At 24.0% G+C, this 10,555-nt stretch overlaps 3 protein-coding genes across 3 annotated transcripts; 1 reads left to right on the top strand and 2 right to left on the bottom strand. All coding sequences in view use genetic code 6, as the record gives it.

Moving 5' to 3' along the window:
* Window positions 1-704: 704 nt before the first annotated feature.
* TTHERM_000300539 (kinesin motor catalytic domain protein) lies at window positions 705-5,748 on the top strand (the record flags this gene model as incomplete). The annotated part of the gene is made up of 4 exons (XM_012800160.1): window positions 705-872; window positions 1,016-1,757; window positions 2,050-2,372; window positions 2,437-5,748. 4 exons carry the CDS (start codon window positions 705-707, stop codon window positions 5,746-5,748), a joined length of 4,545 nt encoding a protein of 1,514 aa, XP_012655614.1.
* Window positions 5,749-6,328: 580 nt separating this feature from the next.
* On the bottom strand, window positions 6,329-7,852 carry TTHERM_00300530 (hypothetical protein; the record flags this gene model as incomplete). Its single annotated transcript, XM_001024580.1, has 1 exon — window positions 6,329-7,852. The coding sequence occupies one exon, from the start codon at window positions 7,850-7,852 to the stop codon at window positions 6,329-6,331; it is 1,524 nt and encodes a 507-aa protein (XP_001024580.1).
* Window positions 7,853-8,111: 259 nt separating this feature from the next.
* TTHERM_00300520 (GDP dissociation inhibitor) lies at window positions 8,112-10,362 on the bottom strand (the record flags this gene model as incomplete). The annotated part of the gene is made up of 2 exons (XM_001024579.1): window positions 8,112-10,196; window positions 10,249-10,362. 2 exons carry the CDS (start codon window positions 10,360-10,362, stop codon window positions 8,112-8,114), a joined length of 2,199 nt encoding a protein of 732 aa, XP_001024579.1.
* Between the last annotated feature and the right edge of the window lie 193 nt (window positions 10,363-10,555).

Below are 10,555 nucleotides of genomic sequence, written 5' to 3'. Positions count from 1 at the left end.
AAATGAAACTTTTATTATTTAAATATGAATTAAGATAGTTAATTAATTACTTTTTAAATTATTAAATCTAAATAATATTTATTTAGTTTTATTTATCTGTTTTTAATTTTAAAGACTAATGAATTTTATTTATTTTGATTAATTGAATAAAGACATTAGAATATTATTCAATTAAAAAGATTCTTTCTTTACATAAAATTTACAGCAAAAATCACTTTGCTTTATTTTTTAAAACCAATAAATCAATTTTTTAGTCTAAATAATTCTAGAAAATATTTAAATAAATCAGTTAAAAATGAATTGAAATAAAACAAAATCAAATCAAAAATGATCAAATTCAATTTAATTCATAATTTTTAAAATAAAGAAAAAATATGTGTTTATTCATTTTAATAATTATGAGCTAATGAATTTGACTTAATTATTAGTTTAATGATACTTTAGCTATTTTAACTCATAAAAAAAGATTTATTGTTAATGCTAAAAATTCTAATTAAGTTAACTTTTTAAATTAAGATTATTATTATTATTATTATCAGAAAAGTAAATTATATAAATAATAACTCACTGCTCACTTGTATTCATTATTTTATAGCTTTAAATATAATATTATTATAAAGAGTAAAAAGGGATAAATAAGTTCAACCTTCTTTAATATTCATTTAATATAAAATCTTTGATATAAGCCTCAATAAATAAGTTGTATGAAAAAGAGTAATATCTCATAAAGCTAATCCTCTTCAAGTAGAATATTTGATTCTCAATTGGGAGAGGAAATGAACGATGCTATGGAGAATGTTTAAGTTGCTGTTAGGATAAGGGGCTTAAATCAAAGAGAATAAGATTCTCTCTAAACAATATGCGTTTTAAAAGTATTGTGCTTATATTTTAATTCAAAAACATCAATTTTATTTTGTAGCTTAAGAATATTATTTACTTTTACACCTTTAAAACATTGTCAAAAATATTTTTGTCTTTGAAATAATTTTATTTTATTTTATTTGATAAAAATAAGGATGACTTGATTAAAGGAAGGCTAACTATAGGCCATACTAATAATGCTATAGTTTAAGATTTGAAAGAGTTTTACTATGATTAAGTTTTTGGGCCTAATGATTCACAATAAGCACTCTTTGAAAATGTTGGAAAATAAATGGCATTAGCCTGCTTAAGCGGGTACAACGTTTGCATATTTGCATATGGATAAACAGGAGCGGGAAAAACATTTACTATGATGGGTAATGATGAAGATAAAGGTTTAATTCAAAGGATTTTAAATTTTATATTTGCTAAAATGAAAAGCAGAAAATAGGAATTTGTTATTTAAAGTCAATATTATGAAATATACATGGAGGAAATTATTGATTTATATTAACCTCAGAAAAATAAAAATGTTCGTGTTATAGAAGATTTTAATGGAGTGAGAGTGGAAAACTTGTCAACTGTTTAAATTACAAATCATTAGTAAGCAGTCGAATTAATATAAAAGGGGTAGAAAAATAGGCACATTGGCGCCACAAGAATGAATGCAGAAAGCTCAAGATCTCACTCAATATTTTCAATGACTATAAACTTAAAAGATAAAGATCCTTCAAGTGGTGTTGTGAGAGAACGATCTTCAAAGCTTCATTTCGTTGATTTAGCAGGATCTGAAAGGTAAAAGTAAACACAAGCTACTGGTTAAAGGCTTAAAGAAGCTGCATAAATCAATCAATCTCTATCAACGCTAGGTATAGTCATTCATGCACTAGCCGAAGGTAAATAACCCGCTCTTGTTTTCATCAAAATTATACAAATCCGCAACACTTTTAAAATAAAATAACTAATAAATATTATTTGGCGGGATTAAAAATTTATTCATTAGCTTAAAAAGTATTTTTTTGAATAAAAGTGATAAAATAAAGTCACTAAATTTAAACGGATAAACGATTTTTCAAAATTAATTTAAAAATTTAGTTTAAAGGAGGGTAAAAATGATAAAGTATCAGAATTTATCAGCATTTTTAAATCTTCAAAAACTATTTCAAAAATTTTTGTTCTTAAAATAAGGGTAGAAGAAGATATGTTATAGAAATTCGAAGCTTACCCATATCTTAAAGGATAGCTTGGGAGGTAATTCTAAAACTTTGATGATAGCAAATGTTAGTCCATCGTAGGATTCCTATGGAGAGACTTTAAGTACACTAAAATTTGCTGAAAGAGCTAAGTACATTAAGAATAGAGCATTAATTAATGAGAAGCCAAGTGAAAATCTTGAAAATTTGAAAAAAGAAATCCTATCACTTAAAGAAGAACTTGAACTTGCTTTTAAAAATAATAAACTTCAGCAAGAACTGATATCTAGCTACAATATTAAAAAAAATGAAATATCTGTAAAATAAATATATAAAATTGTTTTGTTTTATTTTTTTTATTTTTTTTTTTTGAATATTAAAGAATAGCCCTCTAATAAGTTAAGAAGCCTAGGCTAGTCCTTCTTTGACTGAAGAGGAAAAGTAAATGCTAATTAAAAGTGTCGATGAATTCTAGAACTGGCTGAGAGAGTTCTTAAAAGAAAGTGGATTTTTAGATTTTATTTAAGAATTAAGATAAAGAATGGGTATTAACATTAATGATATGATGTGTGTGGAGAGTGCAAGGGATGTGGATTCTTAACAATGGTCTTCTCTATTCTAAGTTCCTGTAGAAAATCTAAAAGAATATATTAAAACAATAATGGAATTTAACAAGTACACAGGAATGATAACAGGATAATATGATATAGATTTAAAGAATAAGAATGAGTAGCTAAACAGTTAGATACATTAAATAAAAGAAGAATTAATAAAAAAGGATTTGTAAATGGTTGACTGTAGAAATTCAATTATAAATGAAATGAAAGCTTAGTCGCAAATAGGGTCAGATTAGAAAGATTAGACAATTGCAGAGTTAAAGTCTATGTTAGATTAATATCAGGCAGAGAATAATTAACACCTAAACTCTATTGCTTAAATGGAAGAAGAAATTTAAAGAAAAGATGAGTCAATTAGTAATTTACACTAAAAAATAACTAATTTACTTAGCGAAATATAAAAAATTAAAAAGAAAAATAGCTATGTTGATCTGGAATAGAAGGAGATAAATGAAAATTTGCTAAAAATTAATGAATAAAATGAAATTAAATTAAAATAACTTTAAAATGAAATCGATAACTTGTAAATGTAAAACGTTTCACTTTAAGAAGAGCTCGAATCAGAATAACACAAATATTTTTTGTAAAAGGAGGAGTATGAAAGTAAATAAGAGAAAACTTCTACCTTGCACTAAACTATTTCTTATTAACTTAAGTTGATTGAAGATTTACAAAAGCAGATTGCTGAGGAAAATAAATAAATAAACCTTATTTATAAAAATTTTTCTATAGAAAAAGAGATACCAGGAGTTCCACCATATAGCAATTTATGGAAGTATATATAAAATACAGTCACTGATCTTTGTTGTGAAAAGGATCAAAAAAATAGTTTAATAGAAGAAATACAAGGAATGTGCTTGCATGAATCTTCCTTGCTCAGAGCAAAAAGTGAATAGATTCTCAAATTAAATCAAGAAAGTTAAATAAAGAGAGAAGAAGCTAAAATTTAATAAAGCAGCTTAATGTAAATACATGAAAGCTAAATCGAATAGTAAAAGCAAGAATAAAAAAAGATGCCCATAGATAACTTGTTCGAAAATATTCATATAAACAATAATTAAGTAAAAATAAATGTATAAACAGTACTTAATAAAGAGTACCTCTAGGAGTACATTTAAATTTAAAGTTAATAGCTTATTACTTGGAATATTATAGGAAAGCAGGTAAGTGATTAGACTGTAAAAGAAAACAATACAAATTTTATTGTAAGTCCTCAAGTAAGCAAGCAAGAAGAACCTAATAAAAGCAGAAATAATAAATATAATTCTAAAGAAATGCCTAAAAATAAATCTTAAAGTGAAATACGCTATGGGAGCAGTTAAAAATAATTTTAGTAATCACATAATAACCCACAGTTAAAATAACAAAAGGAGTTCAACTTAGGCGAAAAATAAAAGATTGATGCTATCTAACAGCTAATCTAAGATAACAAAGTATTATGTGAAGGACTTATTTTAAAGTTAGATGAAGCTGATAGACTTAAGTAAGAAGTAAAAACTGCAAAAGAAGAAATTTTCAAAATAAAGCAAGATTATGAAAACAACATTTAAAAGTACTAAGAAAAATTTTAGTAAAATTAGAATCAACTCAACTAGTAGCTTTCTTAAATCATTTCGTTTGATATAATTAAGCAAAACCTTGAAGAAGAAATTAATAATCTTAAAGAAGAAAATGAATATATAAAATAAGTTTTAGCTGATAACACATAAAGGTTGGAGGAGCTTACAAAGGAAAAAGATTAAGTTGAGGATTCTAGTTTTTTTTATGAACTTTAAAGCAAAAAGTTCTAAGATAGGTTGATAAGTATTTAAGCAGAAAATGATGAATAGAAGTAGTAAATTTAAGAGCAATATACTGTTTTAAACTCAAATAAAAAATAGATATAAGATCTACAAAAAGAATTGTCTAATGCTTAGTCTAAATTGATAGAATCTAATTAAAAAATAATATATCTTCAATCATCTTAGCAGTCTAATAAGAATAATTGTAATTGTTAGATTGGAAGATAATTTAGTAATTAATCTGTCAAGCAAAATTTAAATCAAAAATTTTAAACAGTTTCACCAGCTCATAAAAATACTAATGACAAGAATCAATCTAATTCTGAAATAAATAGTGAAAAGATTTGGGAATTATAAAATTCACCTTTGTATGCCAAGAAAATTAATATGGATTAAAACAATCAATAATCAGATAAATAGCAGAGTAATAATTTAAATGTAATAAAGTAAGGAAATGTCAGTGAATCGAGTGAGTTCTTCTCTGCTTATAGCTCCTTTAGCAAAGTTGAAGCATTTTCACAAAAGGCTTCTCAACCAGCGAGCTATCAAAATAGTTGCAACTAAGAACAAAATTAACTAAAAAGCAATAAATAAATAAATAATTTTAGTGAAAAAGAAAGTGTCTAAAAATAACTTAATTTTAATTTTTCAAACGATAATCATCTTTTAAACTAAAATTAATCAGCATAATTCGCAATTTTTAACAATTCAAAATAAGATTAATTACAAGAAAACACATAATTACTCCAATAGTAAAATAAAGGTTAAAATTTAAAATAAATTTTAGAGAGTAATTTAAATCAAAAATAGCCAAATATTCAACTACAAAATTAAAATTCAGAAAAAAAGTAATTAAAATAATAAATGCATGAAAACTAATAATTAATCAATAATTAATTAAATAGCTTAAATCCTATTTAATTAATAAAATAATTTGAATAATAATAAAAATTATCTTCAACTTAATCATTATCAAACAATAATATATCCAGCAATTAATCTCTATCTGACAACATAAATACAAAGAAAAAAAGATCATTCTTACAATTATTAGACTAAATTGAAGAGGATGAATCTGAAAACAAATATTGCCCAATCGAACTTATGTAAACAATGTACAATAAAGATGATAATTAGCCAGTTGATACTTAATTTCATGCTAAATAGGGGAATCAAAGTGAAGATGAAGATGATGACGATGAAGATGATATTTAAGTTATTCAAAAGATTTTTAATTTAAAAGATAATGTTAGCAAAAAGAGATTTAGTGAAAATGAAAAGTAAAAATAACCATGAAGTTAATTTAAATTTAATTTTACAATATCAAATTAATTTAATCACTTATAAAATACTTTAAATTGCATACTCTATACTATAAATATAAATTAAAAAATGTTAATTGCTCAATATATATTAATTAAATTAGAATAAGTTTTATCTCATATTTAATCAAATAAGGATACATTATTTTATTAATTTTATTAGAAATTAAAAAAAAATAAATTTTTTATTGTATGTATGTAATTTTTTATCAATTTAATCAAAGATAATTTGTTGTATTTAAAATGGTTATAAAATTATTTATTAGATTTAAATAGACATAATTATAGCAAATTCTCGATATGTATATTTGGTACCCTTATAAACTGAGCACTGGTTGAAATTGGGAAAAAAATTTTTTTTTTTCAAAATCTAAAAAAAATCTTTTTGACAATTTAAACCACACTTTTCCTATTATATAATAAAAACTACAATATTACTTTTCCTATTATATAATGAAGACTACAATATATGGAGATTTACATAAATTATTAAAATAATGTAGAAAATCATACAAAAAAAGAAATAAATATACATACAATTATTAAAGCATTCATCATAAAATTTCTATTTAAAAATCGTGTATCCTAAGAGTATCTCCAACTTTACCTCCATTTGCATGACAGATGTGAAAAGAAATTCTTGGCTCTTCTTATATATTTTACTCAAAAAAATGCACTTGATCCTGGCTTAAGCAATTTATGCTATTCTTATCAGGGTAATCAGAAACTTAAAATAGCTTTTAATCTAAACATATTTCTAACAAGAATTATTATTAAGAGGGATTTGTATATTTATCAACCAAATTTTCTCCTTTTTTGATTTAGTTAAGTTTAAACCATGATTTTTATGTCGAATATGAGAAATTTTATGTGAAAAAGGATGTTTGTGAAGATTAATTTGCTTTTGGAATAATTCCAATAACTAATAGAAAATTTGATGAAACTGAAAATACTAATTTATATTTATAATTTTTTTATAAAATTAATTTGCTAAGTAACATAATATAGTCGTTTCTAGTTAAGCGTGTCACTTAATTATGTTTTATTAATGAATTATTAGGATCATTATAGCACTAGGCTCTTATAAACTCAAAAATTTTAATTTCTTCAACTTTTAATGATTGTAATTTATCTTTTTCCATAGCTAAATTGATAGAGTAGAAAAGTTTTTCTTAATTTTGAGAAATTGCTTTATCTAATTCTTCAAATATTTTGATATTACTCACTTTTAATGGATTTGAGTTATTAACAAAAGCATTAATATTGTTAACATCAAAAAAGGTAATTGGTAAAATATCCAACTTATTTAATATACTTTGTTAGTATTCTTAAGTAATGTAATTTGATGGAATACTGAGCAATTAAAAAAGCTAAGACTTACACTTAGAGCTGTTTTATTCAATATTTTAGAAAGATTCTTTAATTTCATAAATACCTTAGCATATATACTATTCTGCAATAGCTAAAAAATTTTTTCTGATTTTTTTAGCATTCTCTAAATTTGTAACATGTTAAGCCTTTTCTTGACCATTAATAAACTCCTCTAGTTATTTAGTATTTTGTTCCTTTTTTTCCATAAGGGAATTTAGAATTTCACCAAACTTTACAGATTGCATTTCGATATCCATTTTAATAATATTTTTTATTTCTTCCTTTTAAGAAATATTGTTATATAAACAAACTAATTCGTTTCTGTAGTTTTCCATTTAATCTATTTTTATCATGATGTTTTTTTGGTAAGAATCTATCAAAGTGACTAAATCTTTCTTAAAATCTTAAAAAAATTAGATGGTATTGCTTCTCATTGATGAATAATCTGCTTTCTGTTATTGTTTTAAATGATCTTAAACCTTTTTACATAAATTCATATTATTTAATGGTGGCCAATTTATAAATATTGTTTCATCATTTGAACTTTTAATTTGCTAAGAGTAAAGTAGGTATTATCCCTAGTAGTTAAACTCTATCACGCATTGAGGGCAGACTATTACTTTTTCAGCATTTCCTTAAATATTTATAAAATATTCCTATTACTTGTCTATATGTTCACAAGTTTTACTTGACTAAGATTAATCCATATTTTATTTTTTGAGTTAATCAATTAATTATTTTAGAAAATATATTTATTGCAAGCTAATAAATTGAGTATTGATTTGTTTATTTTTATGATTTGAAAGTTATGTCCAAAAATAAAATAGAAAAAAGTAAAAAAATCTTTAAAAATAATAGCAAAGTTGATATAAATTAAGACATTTTTAAGGCTTGAAATTCAAACAAAATTTAAATATAAATTTATTAAGCGTTTTTTATATAATGGTAATGATTTTAGTTTATAATTCAATTAGATTGCTCATCTTATGGAACATTTTCTGCTACATTTTATGATTATTAAACAATATTTTATCCCTATTCGCTTTATTAATCATTGTTTTCTTCTTGATTTTTACTATTTTCGGATTAAGGTATTTCTTTCTACTCAGCATAGACTTATTCTTTTTATTATTCAACTTCACCTTCTTTAACTTCGCTTTCTTATTTATTATTTCCTTGAACTAATTACTCAAATTTATTAATGATGTTATCGATTCCTTTGAAGTCCTCCTCTTCTTCAATTTTGTTTTAATAGAAATCAACTTCTCCATTAAGCTCTTGAATTGTTTAGAAATAATTTTCATCTTAAGTATTAACCTGAGAACTAATAGATGTGATAGTGTCTCTGAATTCTTCAAAATTCTTGTCCATATCGATTTCAAAATAATCTTAACCAATAAAACTTACTTGGAATTTCTTGTCTTCGTCTTATATTTACTCAAAAACTCCTTAGTCATTTCTATTTTAAAGATATGCCCAAACATAATCTGCCTTGTATTTAAATGGCTAACCTTTAATATATTAATCTATATTTTCGACGAATTATATGATTTGCTCAACTTCTTTATTGTAATTGTCTTTATTTTCTAATACTTTTTTGCAATAGAAAACTTAATGAGTAGTTGGGGTGCTCATTGAATTATGATCTAAATGCAATATAGAAAGAGGTTATTTAAAAGCAAGTAAATCATTAGGAGGGATTGAATACATAATAGGGCATGTATATCTTATTTCTCTTTTAGTTTTTTCTTCATCTTCTAAATCTTATATTTCCTTTTCTAACTTAACCTATTCATCTGATTTTTTAGATATTATTGTAACTCTTAACAAATAAATATCCTCTTTGACCTATTTTTCTTCTAGCCCTAAAATCTTCTTTATTTTTTATCTATACTCTGGACCAGCTATTATATTTTAAACAGTGAAATAATTTTCTTCTGCAATTTTTGTGTTTTAATCTGCTTATTCAATTTAGTTATCCTCTTATTTTTAATCTATTGCTTTTTCAAGTGATACCTCTTAATCTTATTTTTCAGCTTATGGTATTTCTGTTGGCTTTTCTTCGTTCTTAGGGTAGATATAACCATCAGTTTATGCGTTTTCTGATACTATCTCGTCAGGTTAGCTTTAAAGATTAGATTTAATTTTAAATAATCCTGTTTCGTTGTCTTTTTTGATATATTAAATATCTAAGTCTTTGTTTAAGCAGTAGATAGACCCAAAAATAGCACTAATTCTGGCAAAACCTTGAGGAATATCTCCTGTTCCGTAATTTGTATATAGATATGGAAGTGCAGTGTGAACTCCACAACTCTTTATATACTTATTAAGTCTATGTAAGAAGCTTTTTGTTGTATAATCTTACTTTAAAAACTCAGGTATAGGCTCATTTGGATTAAATTCATAATTGCACAAATTATAAAGGAAAATATCTTAAACTTTTTTGCTTGAAATTCTTTCACGTAAAAAATTTATGCAAGGCTATTCTTTTAGCTAGTTGTAGAGCTTATAAGTTTCCTCATCAACTTCAAATTCTTTGTCAAACTCTTCAATTGAATTCTAATTCACTTACTTCTAAAATTATTTATTGTAAAGAGACACGCACTTGTGAAGGAATTAAAATAACTGCTTCTTTTCCATTAAACCGAATTCTTTTGACTTAAATATGTCACTCTTAGAGCAAGGGGTTTAAATGAATTTCTTAGAACTAGGCTCAAAAAAGTAAATTGAATCGATTGCTCTAAAATCCATGTACTAATCCATATTTGCTTATCTCATACAATCAACAACTAAACTATTTGAATATAAGAGCTTAGGTTATAAATCTATATTAAAATATTTGTATTGCTGAGTTTTGTTCACTATTTCTTCTACAAACTCTTAATTTCTCTTATTCCATTCTTCATTCAATTCTAAGTTGGTGAAAAACTCCTTTTTTAACTTGTTTTCCTCAACATGTTTCATTTTATCTTGCATATCTTAAACCAATTCCTTAAAGTTAAAAGTTTTTTAAGAAGAGCTGTATCCTTAATCGGCATCAACTACTAATATCTTTATTTATTAAATATATTTAATTTAAATGCGAATATATTTAAAATTTTACTTTTTTTCTATCGATCTTGGCTAAAGAAGCTGAAAATAAAGCTTCAGTCATTCCTGTACCTAAGACTAATGTATCATACTCTTTCTAATCTATTGTGTACTCTAATTTTTTCATTTTATACCTTGATTTAAAGCTTAAATTAATTTAGATATATTGTGCAAATTCTTTTCAAAAGTTTAATCAATTTATTTATTAATATTTTTTTTCTCCCTTCTTCTAATTTTAAATGATAAATAACTTTTTATTCCTGACAGTAATTTTATTTGAATTTTCTCAAATAGTTAATTAGTTCTATTAAATTCTGCTT

The sequence above is a fragment of the Tetrahymena thermophila genome (genome assembly GCF_000189635.1).
Source record: "Tetrahymena thermophila SB210 genomic scaffold scf_8254379, whole genome shotgun sequence".
Taxonomy (NCBI): domain Eukaryota; phylum Ciliophora; class Oligohymenophorea; order Hymenostomatida; family Tetrahymenidae; genus Tetrahymena; species Tetrahymena thermophila.
The sequence above is the reverse complement of the archived record's forward strand: the minus strand, read 5'-3'. Positions and strand labels throughout refer to the sequence as shown.